General features: G+C 47.6%; 1 protein-coding gene and 1 pseudogene across 1 annotated transcript; both read left to right on the forward strand.

Annotated features, from left to right (window-relative positions):
- Positions 1–5,197: 5,197 nt before the first annotated feature.
- Positions 5,198–5,666, forward strand: LOC127766126 (uncharacterized; annotated as a pseudogene).
- Positions 5,667–14,866: 9,200 nt separating this feature from the next.
- LOC127765849 (patatin-like protein 3) lies at positions 14,867–16,509 on the forward strand. Its single transcript, XM_052290808.1, has 2 exons — positions 14,867–14,957; positions 15,051–16,509. Exon 2 carries the CDS (start codon positions 15,339–15,341, stop codon positions 15,858–15,860), a length of 522 nt encoding a protein of 173 aa, XP_052146768.1. The 5' UTR covers positions 14,867–14,957; positions 15,051–15,338; the 3' UTR covers positions 15,861–16,509.
- The last annotated feature ends 104 nt before the right edge of the window (positions 16,510–16,613 follow it).

Genomic DNA, 16,613 nt, shown 5'->3' on the forward strand with positions numbered 1-16,613 from the left:
GGTTGGGGAACGCCGCTGCCGCCCGTGTGCGCGAGAAAGACGGAAGGCGCCGCGTCGCGTGTGTGGGAACAGGGAACGTGCGCTTCTGTTCTCCCGCGTGATCCTACCCTAATAAGCCACGCATTGACCTGGCAGGTGGGGCTAGCTGCTGATGTGGAGCAGGTTTGCCATGTCACTTGCCTTTGTGACACTTTCCCTCACTTAAACCTGTGGTATTATGTTAATTGGATTGAATGCACTGGGTTACTTGAGAAAATAAATAAAACATGTGGCTATGTGTTAAATTGGCCTCAAAACATGGGGTTTTCTGAAATTCACTAATTAATATTTGATATATCAGTCAAAAAAATCAATTTCAAATTTGATCTTCGCAAGTTGTAACGAAAACAACAAATTTAATTGAAACTAGTATAGGTGTGCTCATAACCAAATTTGATTTTTTTTAAATTTTTTGTAAAAGTGAAATTTAAACTTGCATATTTGTGTAGTGATATATCACATATTATTTCTATGTTATTAAAAAAAATATATTTTTGTAATTATTTGGATGACATGCAAAGAAACGAGTGGACACCTATACTAAAAGGGTATTATTGTACTTTTGCATTCTTATTACATAAGATGATGACATAGATGGCATATGGGGGAAGAATAAGTTCAATCAGCGGCATATAAAGGAATAACAACTTTTCGATGGCATATAAGGAAACTCGTGAACTTTAAGTGACATTTAAGAAATTTTCTCTTAGCTTTACCTAAGTATGCTACACGTATAAATAAATTCATGTTATACTATATAAATTATAAATTAACTCCATTTTAACCATGCACTCAAGTTAGGGATTTGATTGAAGAGTCAATCAATTTCTAAACGGTGGGTCAATTAGAGACATACCCTTAAATTAAATATCAACATATTTAGAAACACAATAATTACTACTCCCTCCGTTTCAGGTTATAAGACGTTTTGACTTAGGTCAAAGTCAAATAGTTTCAAGTTTGACTAAGTTTATAGACAAATATAGTAATATTTATAATACTAAATTAATTTCGTCAAATCAATAATTGAATATATTTTCCTAATAAATTAGTTTTGGGTTGAAAATATTACTACTTTTTTTTCTACAAGCTTGGTCAAACTTAAAGCAGATTGACTTTGACCAAAGTCAAAACGTTTTATAACCTAAAACGGAGGGAGTATATTATAAGAAAGGGTAATTTCCACAAAAATACGGTAAATAAGGAAATGATCGGTATAATAGCAAAACCATTTCCGTTTCCATTTCCATTTTCGATTCGATCGATTACCATTTCCATATGGCTTGGCCGGTAGAAAGTCGGAAACAAACATCGGTCGGCCGGGAATTTCCATTACCGTTTTCAGCTCTAGTTAACTAGGATCTGTTTGTAAGAAAAATATTTACATTTTTTAACTCTTTCATTTTTTTTACATGTAGGTCCTTGTATTGGTCTTCTTGGCGCCAACCCCTTCACATCACCGACTTAACTACCGGAGATGCAAGGGTTTCGGGGCCAGTATCATTGGTACAGAGACATGAATCCCGACGCTAATGACCTTGGCATTGAGAAAAAAGTTTCATTCTCACAATACGTTTTTATTATAAGAGTCTTTGTAAAATAAGTTTTCAACAAAGGGTCAAGTGTAAAAAGTCCAAAACATGCCAAGTCAATTGAACATGTAGTGATAAAACATGGTGGAGCTAGCGATGTCATCAAGCCCCAATGACTAATAATGTTTTTCAGTGATCGACTAATTTTTATAAGTGTTCACGGCTATCGATAGAGGAGATGACATCGACGGAGCATTGGTGACCGTCTGACTTATCTAAGAGGTGGCTTCGCCGCTGCAAAAAACAAAAAATAGTGTTTGTGTTCTTCCAGTGGTGTGTGTGTATATATACACACAAACAAAAATTTCTAACTTGAACCACAAATATGGTCCACTCAACAATGTGACTATATGTCCCAAACACACCACATATGAATGTATAGCTTACATGACCATGCATCATGCATGTATAGATGGCCATAAGGGCCGAGGCCCGATGGCCCAGCCCAAGCACAACATGGCAAGATTGGTGTCGAGCTCATGCTGGCCGGCTCGACAGTTGGGCCGTGCCTGGGTGTCACGCCCAGAAATTTAGCCCAAATTTCCAGACTATTTTGTGTATTAAATCCCTGTCCAGGACCAGCCAGGATACACAAAAGACAAGTAATATACTGTCCCAAATGTAAATAAAGCGTAAATACTTACAGAAGTGGCTCTTAGTCCTCACACCGAAACGAAAGCAGTAGCAGTGGAAAAAGGCGATCCTAGCGGGGCTTCAGCTCTACTCCACAGAAAAAACTCAACTGGGGTCTGAGCCTTGGTCCTCTAACTCCGTCTTCAGCTCAGCAGTGGAACAATAGCAAGGCTGAGTACAACCACCGTACTCAGCAAGCCACACCAATGATGCAGACGTGCAAGGGGAACACAAGGACGGTTTGTGGCTATTTGCATAAAGGCGGTTGTAAAACATTTTATTAAGCAAAACAGTAAAACAGTTGAGTGATTAAAGTAACATTAAATCTCCACTGATCAACGCTACACCATGTTGAACAGGCCCAACCAACCCACCTGAACTACAGTGCATTGAGTCGATTTATTAAGGGTGAAACTAATCACGGTGAATCTGGTCGATCGCCCATAACCGCCGGCACGGCTATTCGAATAGTTTTACTCTGGCCAGAGGTGCACAACTGTACCCACAAGGCACAATCCACCGGCATGTCACCGCGTCATCATGCGCCCATGATGAACACGTCACCATGTCGAGTGATTGTGACAAGACCCTTCATATAACTCTCCCTAACAATCCACACCACGCTAAGGATTCACCCCCACTCCTCGCAAGGCAGCGGGCAGTCCCCTCGTGCACTGCGGTGAATCTGGCAGCTGGACAACCGGACACCCCGGCCGACCCAACTCCATCACGCCCACCCTCGCCACCGGTGCCTAGGAAAGGGTCGAGCTATACTTTAGATCAAGCAGTTACCCATTCCCGCTTGTGGCAAGCGCTGTATGTCTTCCAGGGTTTCCCGTGAATCGGTCCTAAATTGCCATAAGGCTCTCAAAATTCTTTGCGAAACGGTTTTTCAAAATTCTCGGGCATTTCTTTGCGAAACGGTTTTTCAAAACCTTCGGCATTTCTTTGCAAAACGGTTTTTCAAAATTCTTCTCCCTGTCCCTCCAATTCTTATAGTTGTTAAACCCTAGAGGATAAACCGCCAGCTTCATGTCTGTTCGGAAGTCAAGCCAAGTCAAGCCTCAAGCTTCGTGCAAAGAGCGAGAAGATTAGTTCAGGGTCGTCGTTCCACGAAGGTCAAGTGAAGTTTTCCCAGAGTTTTCCTAATCCCAATCCTCCTCGGAAGAGTAGTTTCGTTAGCTGCTAGATCATGTGTTGTTTGCTTGTGTGTAGGGGTATGGTTTGCATCATTGGTGGGGATGCGACCATACTAGGTTGTTTGCTTAAGCAACTTGAACAATAAAAGTCTACTCACAATAGATCAGTAGTCAAGTGGTTTAAGGTCTTACCTTTAGCAACCCCTCTTTTCCATCTATCTTCCATCCTGGCAGCAGATGGTCAGTGTCAGAGAGAAGAGCAACAACAACGATGGTGTGTTAAAGTCACAGATCAACGGTTCAGTTGAAAGCAACAAAGTACCCCAATGCCAGAAGAACCCTTGCTCGTGATCAACATTTGGTGTCCAAGATCAGATGATGGGCGTATTGATGCAGGAGATGCAAAGCTCGATGCAAGGTCGAATGTAGCGGAAGCAACTCCAGCAGTAGTGTGTTGAGGTCAGAGCTTTTGATCAGTCCGAGACAACAAGCTACCAGATGAGTCCGAGCACCACGCTCTGGTCAGATTCTGGTTAGTCAAGGTCAGATGATGCATGTGTCCTATGTTGATGCAGCAATCGCAGAGTCCGATGCAGCAGATGCAACAATTGTGTCTCCAACAACAGGTACAAGTCCAGATGCAAGCCGGAATCAGGATCAGAGCCAAAGCCAGTTTGTTTTCCAAGAGCAAGCACCCGCAACCTCGAACAGTACACCACCAAGCCCTCAGCAGACCAGCACAGCTAAGCCGCCATCGATCCCTGAAGCAACAAGTGCTACCTATAGTGGTTATGGTTTTTAAGGGCAGTTTTTGCAAAGTGTCCAACCATTCATGGAAGATGTACGACAAGTCACTTCTCAGAAGGTTGTTCAACGGCAAGGCGTCAGCGTCATCAGGTCGACAACTTTATTTGCAGCACCCCAGCTTCTCAAGTTGCATCAGTTCCAATGCAGAGCCGGTCAGGTTAGTTTTCAGAAATCAACTATGCAACTCGACACCGAAGTCAGGCCAGAAGCAGGACAATCATGCCAGCAGTTAGAACTGATGGGAAAGTGAGTCAAGAGTCAGTATGTTCATGAGCTAGATGAGAGTCACTTTTGTGTGGAATTTCCTATCGTCAGCTAAGGGTTAAGTCATTTTGATTGACTGGTCAAGTTTTCAATTTTCAAAGTCAGGGCTCTGTAAATTCGAGAAGTGTTGGTGATTTTTCAAGGACAACAGTTCAAAGGTTCCCAGTTAGACGAAAGTATGACTACTCTCTGTAAGGGGGGTAGGTCTCAGAGATGAGTTTTGGTTTGCCTCGTCGGCATTTCACTTGAAGGTTCAACCCAGTGCAACAATTTGGTTAGTAATTAAAGGAGTCAGTTGCAAGCCATAGGCAGAGTTGCCCCAATCTCAAGTCGACAGGTTCAATTCTAAGGTATACTCGTGGGGCCAGGTCAATAGTTTAGCTTAGAGAAGCAACATCAGGGACGGTTGTAGTTCAGACGAAAGACAGGTCAAGCAGGTTTCCAGGTTTTCTGGAATTACTTGTCATTCGAGTTAGGACCAGCTCAAGCGGACGTAGGGTCAATGATTTACAAGTGTCACATGCAAGTTTCAGAACAACTTCATCCTCTTCTAGCCAGCATGGTGAATTGTCGGGTTACCAAAATTGCCAGCATTAAGAGTGATGAGGATATCAACACCAACGATACATCTACGCCTCCACAAGTACAACTTCATGGTCCTATTGCCCGCTCTCGTGCACGTCAACTCAACTATCAGGTGCGTTCATTCTTAAATTCATATGATTCTTATTTGTACCCCGGGGACACGTGCACTCTTGTTTTACTCAGTAACAATGGAGAGGATCAAACGGGGAGAGGATTCGCACGGGATGGATTCGGACTACAGCACAACACCAACTTCTGACAGCCGTCACGACTTCATGCGAACTCCGATTTGGGCGTGCAAGTACTTCATGGAAAGCTTGTCAAGTCTACTTTCAAATGGATCCAGCCTCATGTCCATATCAGTTCTGGAGCGGCCGCAATCTTCATTTTATTACCGAGTCCTTTTCTATCCACGGTGCTGCGTCACCTCTTTGGGCCCAATGGGCCGTGTATCAAGTTGGGTCCATTAGGGACGCGTCCTAGGGTGAGAGAACGACCCCAGCACCCCTGTGGTCGTCCTCTTCCTCTTCTTATAGCTTTCTTCACCGCCAAGAATAATCGGGTTTTGTTTAGATCAAAGTATAGCGTCGCTAGTTTGCCGAGTTGATCCCGTGATCGATTAGATCGCCAGATTGCTTGTTACTGAACCCCACTTGTTACTTCTGCTGATTCAATCCATCATCTTTGATTTGCAAATTTAGTTGCTTGTTCATCTTGTTCTTGCTGGTTCTCGATTGCTTGCAGGAACAAATACCCTGGTGGTTGGGCTGATCGTGCATCCGTCGAGATTCACGACCGCCTCTGGAGTTGGTGTAACGATTGCTAAGGCGCAACATCCCTGGATAGTTGTAGTCAGATCGCCAATGTCACTCCATCCAATTGACTTATCCCTCTCATCGAAAGATCGGGACACCCTCGAGCACGTCACACAGTTCAGTCCAAGATACATAAGTTCCATGAGCATCCACAGTCCTGGTCTGGGTTAGTTCAAGTAGAACCAGTCGGTCCAGTTTTGGCAAAACAAAGAAACAGAAAGGTCGAATCCAACCAGTTCAGTTGTGCAGGTTGGTCAGTTAGATCGGTCAGACCGCATACACCAGCTTTCTTTCTAGCCATCCCAGAATCTCGGGACGAGATTCCTGTAAGGGGGGTAGATTTGTAACGCTCCGGTTTTCGTTCGGGATTAAAAATCATTTAATAATGCATTTTCTAGAAATTAAATAAAAGTTAAATCAATTTAATCAAGTGAATTATTGAGGGAATTAAAATTTCCTTTAAAAATCATTGGCCGAGAATATTTTGTAATATTCTTTGTGCCCTAAAATATTCTCTGAAATTTCCCGCGAATTTTCGGAGCTCAATAAATAATTTTAAAGTCACAAAGTTCATTTAATTAATTAAATAAAAAGAAAGGAAAATAATCTTTCCCTTCCTCCTTTTCGGGCTCGGCCCAAATCCCTCCCCTCCTCCTTCATAGGGCGGCCTTCCCTCCCTCGGCCCGCTCGGCTCTCTCTCTCCCTCAAGTCTACAATGCGTCCCTAGCCCGTTTCCTCCTCCTCTCTTAGGCTGACAGGTGGGACCGGTGGACCCCACCTGTCATCCCCGACCTCTAGCCAGGCCGGCAACTGCCGCCATTGCCACCCCACTCAACCGCCGAATCCACCACCACCCCACCCGCGCCCCTCAATCAAACCGCGTGGGAACGACCCCCTCCACATCGTCCACCATTTCCCCCACTCTCCCTGCAAGGAACGGCGCTGGTTTGAGCTCCACTTCGCCCACGTCGGAGCCCCACTTCGCTGGCCATTGCCGCCCCGCTTGGCTACGGTTCTCCCTCCCCGAGCCTATAAAAATGAACCCCGGGGCTCTCTCTCTCTCTCATTTTCCCTCCTTCCCCGAGCTTCCCGTCGCCTCCCTCGCTCTCCCCGCGCCGAGCCCACGCGCCACCGTACGCCGGGATCTCCAGCCGCACGCCATCGCCGCTCCCACCGTCGCCGCACTGCGCAGCCGCCACCAATAGCTTCGCCGTCGCGCGCTGCACCTCGGCCTCCACCTCTCCTCCCCAAACCACCGCCGAAACCCCGCCGCCACCTCCAACCCGACCGCCACCTGTCATCCCCAACCTTCGGCCTCCCAGGCCGGCAACTGCGCATGCCGCCATTGCCGCCCCACATCGCGGTGTTTTCCCTCACGCCGGTGCCGCTCCTACGCGCGTGTGCAATGTGGTCAACCCCCACTATTTCCCCCACTCACTCCGCAAGAAACGGCGCCAGTTTGACCTCCCCACGAGCTCCACTTCGCCTCCTCACGTCGCCGGCCGATTCCGTCTCTCCCGGCCACGATCTCCATCCCCGAGCCCTATATAAAGCACCCTCGTGCTCTCGTCTACCGTTTCCCCCTCCTCCCCGACCTCCTCGCACCCTCTCTCGTGCTCCCCGCTCGAGCCCGCGCTCCGCCACTCGCCGCCGTGCCTCCAGCCGTTGCTTCCCGCCGTTCCCGCTGTCGCCGCACTGCGCCGCCGCCACCACTAGCTTCGTCACGCCGCGCTGCACCCTGGCATCCATTCGTCCTCCCCGAAGCCTCGCCGTAGCGCCGCTTCCACCGCCGACCCGAGCCACTGCCGCCTCTAGCCGCCTCCCGCCGGCGAGCGTCGCCTTGCCCGGCCATGCCGCCGCCACCCACAGTGCCGCCACGCCCCACCGCACCCCGTCTACTGCTCCTCTTCCCCAATCCATTGCCGAAACTCCGCCGCCACGTTCACCATCTCTCTCCACCCTCGTCGCCAACTACAGCCACACCGCACCGCCTCTCTGGCCGACCCCGCACTGTGCCGTCGCCTCCCTCGACTTCGCAAGGATGAGGAGACCCTCGGCTGCCACTCCTCGCCGTCGGAATCCGGCCTAAGCTCCATTCCCCTCGCGCGCCGGTGAGCTTCTCCATCTCTACCTTCTTCGGCTGGCGATTCCCGCCGCCTCAGGCCATATCTCCCCCTCCTCCACTTTCAGCAGGTCTCGAGCAAGCCCGGCCACCCCTCCGCGTTCGCCGGTGGTTGCCGAAGCTCCGCCATGCCGCCCTCCCGAGGAGCCTGCCATCGCTGTTCCTCACCGCCGGCCGCCTTCCCGTCGCCTTCTCGCCATTGCACGAGCTCGGTGAGCATCCCTCCCTCTCCCTCTATCTCTCCTTCGCCGGCCGCCTCGCGACGTGCCGTCGCCGCCGAGTCGCCGCTGCCGTGCTCCGCGCCCGTGCCACTGCCGGCTGTGCCAGGCAGCCGGCTGCCGCCTCCCCTTGCGGCGCCACGCCGCCGCTCCCTCACGTGCGCTGCCGCTCCCTCACGTGCGCCGCCGCTGCCCGCGTGCGCCGCTGCTCCCCGCGCCGTCGCCGGCTGCTGCCAGCCGGTGGTCATGTGCCGCCGCCGCGCCTTCGCTCGGCCGCGCCCGAGCCCCAGCCGGCTACCTCCCCCTTAGCCGCCCGATCGGCTTGGCCGATCTAGGCCGTCCAACCCGTGGACCAGCGGTGGACCGTCCTTGTGGTCCCGGTCCACGGTGGACCACCTCCTTGTCTCGCTGACCACCTCCGCGCCGGCCTCTTTTATGACGTCAGCGCTTAATCTTTTCCTTTGAGAAAATAATTAATAATTGCACAATAAATCAGTAATAATTCTAGAAATTCATATAAATGGCTCAAAATTTCTAAAATTCCTATCTAATTCATTCGAACTCTGAATTGGCCCATTCAACTTGCAAAATTCATCTAAAATTGAGATCTACATGTTTGTTATGTACTGTTTCCTTGGTTTTATTAGTGTTTTCCTCGTTTTGTGTGCCAGCGTGTAGTTTCCGCCGTTTCGGAAGTCTGCGGTCGCGAGGAAAAGAGTTCAGAAGATCCAAGTGAAGAAGCAAGGCAAGTCACACATTCCCCTTGAGCATGTTGATCCCAATTTATAAATGTTTTACCGTTTGCAAATAAATATGCATGTTTTGCTAATTACATGGGATCAGGGTTTACCGATCTGCTCGCTTGTGCCATGTTTACTTGATATATGTCCTTTGTCAACCTTGGGTAACAAATCGACTAGCTTGTGTTACTTATGTGACCTAGCTAGAACTATATGCTTAGCCATGCTTAATTACCACTAGCTCAGTTGATGGGATAATTGCAGTATTAGACCTTTTTAGTATCAGAACGAGCTGTGTGCTCGAGACACCCGACTATGTTTCATTGGTCGTAATTATCCAACTAAAATGCGTCTGAATGGTGGGCTGTGGGTGCATGGTTTTGCTGGTCGCACCCATGGCAATTAAGGACCAGTTCATGGGAAACCCTGGAAGACATACAACGCTTGCCACAAGCGGGAGTGGGTAACTGCTTGATCTAAAGTATAGCTCGACCCTTTCCTAGGCACCGGTGGCGAGGGTGGGCGTGATGGAGTTGGGTCGGCCGGGGTGTCCGGTTGTCCAGCTACCGGATTCACCGCGGCGCACGAGGGGACTGCCTGCTGCCTTGCGAGAAGTGAGGGTGAAACCTTAGCGTGGTGTGGATAGTTAGGGGAGGGTTATATGAAGGGTCTTGTCATAATCACTCGACATGGTGACGTGTTCATCATGGGCGCATGATGACGCGGTGACATGCCGGTGAATTATGTCTTGTGGGTACAGTTGTGCAGCTCTGGCCAGAGTAAAACTATTCGAATAGCCGTGTCCGCGGTTATGGGCGATCGACCAGATTCACCGTGATTAGTCTCACCCTTAATAAATCGACTCAATGCACTGTAGTTCAGGTGGGTTGGTTGGGCATGTTCAACGTAGTGTAGCGTTGATCAGTGGAGATTTAATTTTAATTTAATCACTCAACTGTTTTACTGTTTTGCTTAATAAAATGTTTTACAACCACCTTTATGCAAATAGCCACAAACCGTCCTTGTGTTCCCCTTGCACGTCTGCATCATTGGTGTGGCTTGCTGAGTACGGTGGTTGTACTCAGCCTTGCTGTTATTCCCCCTTTTCAGAAGTGTAGTGCTTCTGAGCTGAAGACGAAGTTAGAGGACCAAGGCTCAGACCCCAGTTGAGTTTTGCCTGTGGAGTGGAGCTGAAGCCCCGCTAGGATCGCCTTTTTCCGCTGCTGTCGTTCTCTTTCGGTGTGAGGACTAAGTGCCTCTTCTGTAAGTATTTTACGCTTTATTTACGTTTGGATCTGTTTATTACTTGTCGTTTTGTGTACCCTGGCTGGTCCTGGACAGGGATTTAATACACAAAATAGTCTGGAAATTTAGGGCTAAATTTCTGGGCGTGACACTGGGCCGATGCCTTGGCAGAGTGGACTGGCCTGGCACGACACGGTCAAAGAAAAATAATTGAGGGATCCAAAATATACTTAATTTAGGCATATAAGGCATGTCCCAAAGCCATAAGGATGCAAAATAGACTTATTCTTGCTATGTTAGACACAACCCAAAGATATGAGGAAGGAAAAATAGAATTATTATATAGAGAAGCACAACGGGCTATTGTGCCTTCGGGCCGGCCCAGCACGTCCCAAGTCTTATTGAGCTGTGCCTGGGTCATTGGTGCAGCTAGTGGTAGGCACTTCCTGGCCCGTCGTGTAGGTGGGGCCTTGCTGGCCCGACTGACCTATACCCGGGCCCGGTCGTACTTGGGCTGTGCCGAGCCAAGCGGTCTATTTGGCCATCTATACATGCATATCCAAATTTGGTTCGCTAACTGTGTCGAGGCAACTCAACACAGATTGGTGGCTAGTTAGTGAAAATATGCATGGGCTGCCTCCCCACTGAAGCATATTATTGATTCTGGAAATCGACAATAATAAAAAGGGGTAGCACACAAGATGTAAAATTGGATGGATGCGAAAACAAGGATTTAGACAGGTTGAGGTCCTCTCAATGAGAGGTAATACCATACTCATGTTTAAGGATTGTATCCACCGGGTGTATATTGATATGATGATCTGATAGTGCTTATATCTTTGGAGAGCTCCGTGTCCACCTTATATAGGTTGGGGAGCACGATTACAAAGAGAAATATCTAGTCGAATACGTATAACTTTCCTAATCTATTACATGATAGTATTTAATCGGGACTCTAAACCCTACCATAGAACACAAGGCAACACTGTGACCGAGTCTTACTCTATTATATAATGCATGATTTGGCCTACCTCCTATTTTTAGTCGGATATGCAAGCCATGTGGATACCTGGTGATGAGGACACAACTAGCTCGGATATAACCATGACTACCTTATGTATTAATCAACCAAAGGTGCATATGTTCTATATTAGATTTATTTGTTATATATTTGAACAAACGTTGCTACACAATGAGTTTTGTATGTTTTCGTTTGCAGAGATACTTGCTTGGGTGAAAGAAAAGGGACCGAGCGTAAGGAATGCATGGATGATTGGGGACCAAACCAAGACCTTCTCTAAGTCCACTTCCATATCACCACGTCACTTTTGGTCCATAGAAGGTAAGAGATAAAGTTCTACGCGTTATGGATTCGGATTCGGGCTTCCTTATAGCATCAATTTCAAACGGACCTAGCCGCTGATCTAGAAGGAATTTTGGGACCCATGAATACTTGTTGGAAAGTTTATGTAGTCTACTTTCAGATGGTTTTAGTCCCATGCCAAAATTCCTAATGAGCTGCTGGGAATCTGCAAAATAAGCCATGTATCTCATCTAGTCCGAATCTAATTTGTGTTTTGAGCCTTGTAATTGTGTCGTGGGCTTAGCCCAAGGGGGTGTGTGCCCTAGGGCAACCCTAGGACGTCACTAATCATTTTTATTCAGTAGCCATCATTGTTTAGAGTGGAGGTTTTGCTTAGATTAATCTGTCAAGAACAATATCGCCGCTCGATTGGTTTGTGGAACCCCAAATTCAAGTGCTTAATCATTCATATGCAATTGTATTGCAATCTATCTTGTTCTTGCTTGTGTTCTTCGATTCGCATACAGGGGATTAGCCTTCTCGGCGAGGTCAACCGGGTTTCGGCACGGTTGATAACCAGAGAAGACGTGGTGCTGCGATTGCGGGGCTTAGTAGCGTGTTCGTTCAGAAGCCGGATCGAGTTGTGTCGTGACTCCGCCCAAATAGTTGTTTATCAATACCTATCAGAAGATCGGGACCTAACATCCCTCATCACCTGGTATCTATATTCTCCACACATATGTTGGTCATGTCGGTCAATTTGGGCATTCTTAGCTTCGTATAGAACTCTCTCTGTTTTCAGGTTATAAGATGTTTTGACTTTGGTCAAAGTCGAACTGCTTCAAGTTTTACTAAGTTTATAGAAAAAATAGTAATATTTTGGGACCAAGCTAAATTTATTATAAAAAATATATTTAATTATTAATTTAATAAAACTAATTTGGTAATGTTAATATTACTACATTTGCCTATAAACTTAGTAAGACTTGAAGCAGTTTGACTTTGACCTAAATGAAAACATCTTATAACCTAGAGGGAGTAGCAATTATGTCATGTTGGAAGCCTGGAAATCAATATATGCGGTTTGGATGTTTAAGGATACTAGCGGAGGCGGAATCAATAAATTTTATTTATTATTAGAGGGAGCCAATAATGCTTATCTTTTAAAATTTTATAAAAAGCTACAGTGAATATAGGCTCCGAGAGACAACAGTACAGTAAAAAGGGCACACTGATTTTCATTTCATTTCATCATTTTATAGGCTTACAATGCAGTTTTCTCTTTCCTCTTTACTTTCTTCAATAAAAAGAAGGAAAAATGGAAAGATGAGGTGATTACATAAGCAAGTTATTTGACTAGTTTAATAATGTAGATCATCATTTGTCATTTGTGCCGGAAATAGGCATGTTCAGGATGGATAGTCGGGACTTGGGTGTATTGAAAAGGCAAAATTATCGTCAATGCCTCGCCCTCCATTCCCCATGGGGAACAAGCTCCAAAGATGGATTATTTGAGATTTTACCACCATGCAAAAATTGCCTTTGCCATTCCCGATCTGACAAGAGAAGCTTAAAATAGCCCATTTTTTTTTAAAAAAATCTCCTTTTCCAATTTTCCGAATAACATAGGCGTACAAATGAAAAAAAAAGGAAAAATGGGCCTGAGCCCAAAACTAGAAAAAATGGATGTTCTATGCGTCAATTATTAAATCAAAATATTCATATGTTATACATTTTGAAGTTGCAATTTAATGTAATTGTGTTTGGCATAACTTAATTCATCGATTGGATTTTTATTTTTCTCCTATTTTTATTTCAGTCATTTTCTAGAAAATTCCTAGTATGTTTGATTTTTTTTAAATGTGAAATTCTTCGATGGGTTTTTGGCAGTTTTTGTCACTGTCAAGATTATTCTACACAGTTTATTTTCCAATGGAAAAAGAAACTTAGTTAGTACTCCATCCGTCCCAAATTATAAGGTCTATATTTTTTACACGGTCTTCAATGACATACTGTGACCATTTATTTATTCCATGTTATGTTTCCAATGAATATGAAATTAGCATCGCATGGAAGTGTTTCAATATATGAATCTAGTGATATAACATGCATAATACTTAGCATAGATATATTAGTCTAATTATTAGTCAAAAGTTATCAAATTTGAATTTTCTTAAAAAAGGGGGGCGCACTATAATTTGGGACGGAGGGAGTACTCTTCTTCACAAATATAAGCATTTCTTGGGATTAAACTTTCAACAAAAAGTAAGGTTAAGATCAAGGGCTTGTTCAGATTGATGCCATCTCAAACCATACCATTTTTTCTGACAGAGTTGCCAAATATATACATCCATTTAGTTTCTTGCCAAACTTTGATAAATACATAAAAAATCCTGCCAAAATTTTGGCAACATTGCCAAATTGCCAAAAAAAATTGGCATTGCTAAAATTTGGTAAGGTTTAATTTTGGCTACAATCTAAACAGGCCTCAAATTAGCTTGATTCCTCTTAAAATTACTTGATTGGGAAATATCATACCAAGCAATGCAACAGCAGTAAATACAAATAGAGTAGTTAGTACTCTCTTTGTCTGTAAATATAACTATTTATTGGGGTTTAGACAGATATCAGAGTTGAGGTGAAATTATTTTGCATCTACAGTGGTGAAAACTGGGTTAGGCACCGGCTCAATGGATTGGGATGATTTGGGCCTTGTGGTATTATACATAGCTAATGCGGTTTGGGCTGGGAATGGGCTGGACTTCAAACCGTTGGCAGGCTTTGATGTTGGGCTTGTTTATTTTGATACCAACTTATTGCCTTACCAAATTTTGGTAACTTCAACAGTAGCCAAGTGCATATTTGGTTTGCTACCAAATTTTGCCCGCAATAGTTTAAATTCAATACTACCCAATTTGGTAGTGCCAAAACTTGCCAAGGTTTTGGCACTACTAAGATTTTGGTAGGGCAAAAATTGGTTCCAAACCAAACAAGCCCGTTGTGTTCTTTCCCCCTTCTTTCCCAACTCACTTCCATTTTTTTCTAGAAAAAGTGCACCGAAGGTCTCTTAACTTGTCATCGGGATAAAAAACGCCTTCAAACCGCAAAACCAGATACGCGGGGTCTCTTAACTATATAAAACCGGTCACCCGAGATCCTTCGGTGGTTTTGACCCCGGTTTTAGACTACATGGCAGCTGAGTCAGCGTGGGAACCACGTGGGCCCCCACATGTCAGCGTGCCACGTCATCCCTCTCTTTCCCCTTTCGTTTTTCTCTTCTTTTTTTTACTTCTCTTTGCGGCATGGGAGTAACAAGAAACGGGCGGCGGCGAGCGGTGATCGAAGCGGTAGCCGCCGAGTGAGAGGTTCGTGCTGCTGCCGCCGCCGCCGCCGCCGCAATCGCCGTCGTCGCAGCAACTCCCCCTGCACGGCCTCACCTTCGCCATCAAGGACATGTTACTCATGCTTGCTCGCTCTCGCTGCCCCCAAAATGAAGCACACGGCAGTGAAGACGACGACTGACTGTTTGATTTGGTTTTGTTTCGCAGCTTCGACATCGCCGGCCGCGTCACCGGGTTCGGCAACCCGGACTGGGCGAGGACCCACGCGCCCGCCGCCGCCACTTCCCCCGTCGTCCTCGCTGCGCTCGCCGCCGGCCCCACAGCCTCGGCACCACTATTTCTTGGCCGCAACAACGCAGCATCTATGGGGAGAACGCGCGCGACGGCACGCCGACCAACCCATGCGCCCCCGGCAGTGTCCCCGGCGGATCCTCCAGTGGCTCCGCCGTCGCCGTCGCCGCCAACCTCGCCAACCCGGGCGTCGTGCTGCGCGCCATGCTCGCCAAGAAGGAGGAGCTGGCCGCGGCCGGCAACATTGGGTCCGATCCCTACAAGAGGCGGCGGATCGGGGCCGACATAGGGCACGGTGGCGTGGGGACTGGCGGCGACATGGCCGAGATGGCGCAGAGCAGAGGCAAACCGGACTTGAAGGGGGCAATGGGCAGCCGTGGTACACGGCGGCAGTCGCACTGGCGTTCGTGGCGGCGAGCCTCGGGAAGGGAGGGTGGCGCGGCGGTAGAGGGGGGAGGTGGGTGGCGGCGCTGTTCCGGCGTGGGTCGGTGGAGAGGTCGTCGCTGCAGCGGGTGTTCGGCGACGCCACGCTGCGTGACACCGTCGCGCCGCTGCTTCGCCTTCCGCCTCCGCGACGTCTGCGCCGCGACGTGCGCCGGCGGGGCCACCGCCACAGCCGTCCGCTCCGTCGACGGGCGCACGGCCATCGCCGCGGCGTCGGCCGGGGTGGCGGCCATGGGCAACCCCACCGCCGCCGCCATTACCCAAGTCCTCCACAACAAGTAGGAGTTCCCCCTTGCCGCCGGCGTCGACGACCTCCTCGTCGTCTCCATCGGCTCCGGCTCCTCCTCCAGCGCCGCCCCTTCCGCCACCCCGTCCTCCAGGGGCCTGTTGCTGGGGTGGTCGGCGAGGCCGACACGGAGGTCGCGGCCGCGCAAGAGGTGGCCGTGGAGGTTGCGGGTCATCCCGTCGTGGCGTCGTCCCGGCGGATGGCGAGGCAGGGAGAAGCGGGGCACACCGTCGATCCGGCGGCGGAGGAGGAGGAGGACGCCGGACACCGCGCCGCGGCTGGATCCGGCCGTGGAGGAGGAGGAGCCGAGGAGGACGCCGACGACCACCATGCCCGCCGGCCGCCGCGCGCTCGCAAAGAGAAGTAAAAAAAAGTTGAGAAAAAAGAAAGGGAAAGAGAGAGATGACGTGGCACGCTGACATGTGGGTCCTACGCAGGGTCCCATGCTGACTCAGCTGTCACATAGACCAAAACGTTTTGTATAGTTAAGAGACCCCGCGTATCTGGTTTTGTGGTTCGAGAACGTTTTTTATCCCGATGATAAGTTGAGAGGCCTCCGGTGCACTTTTTCCTTTTTTTTTTCTACACGCACACTTTTTAAACTATTATGGTGTATTTTTTAGAATTTTTTTATAGAAAAGTCGCTTTAAAAATTATATTAATTCATTTATCAAATTTTTTCAAACTAATACTTAATTAATCATATATTAATATTCATGAGTAACACCATTTTCCGTGCGGGAGGTTCC

Source organism: Oryza glaberrima, chromosome 3 (assembly GCF_000147395.1).
Source record: "Oryza glaberrima chromosome 3, OglaRS2, whole genome shotgun sequence".
Lineage (NCBI taxonomy): Eukaryota > Viridiplantae > Streptophyta > Magnoliopsida > Poales > Poaceae > Oryza > Oryza glaberrima.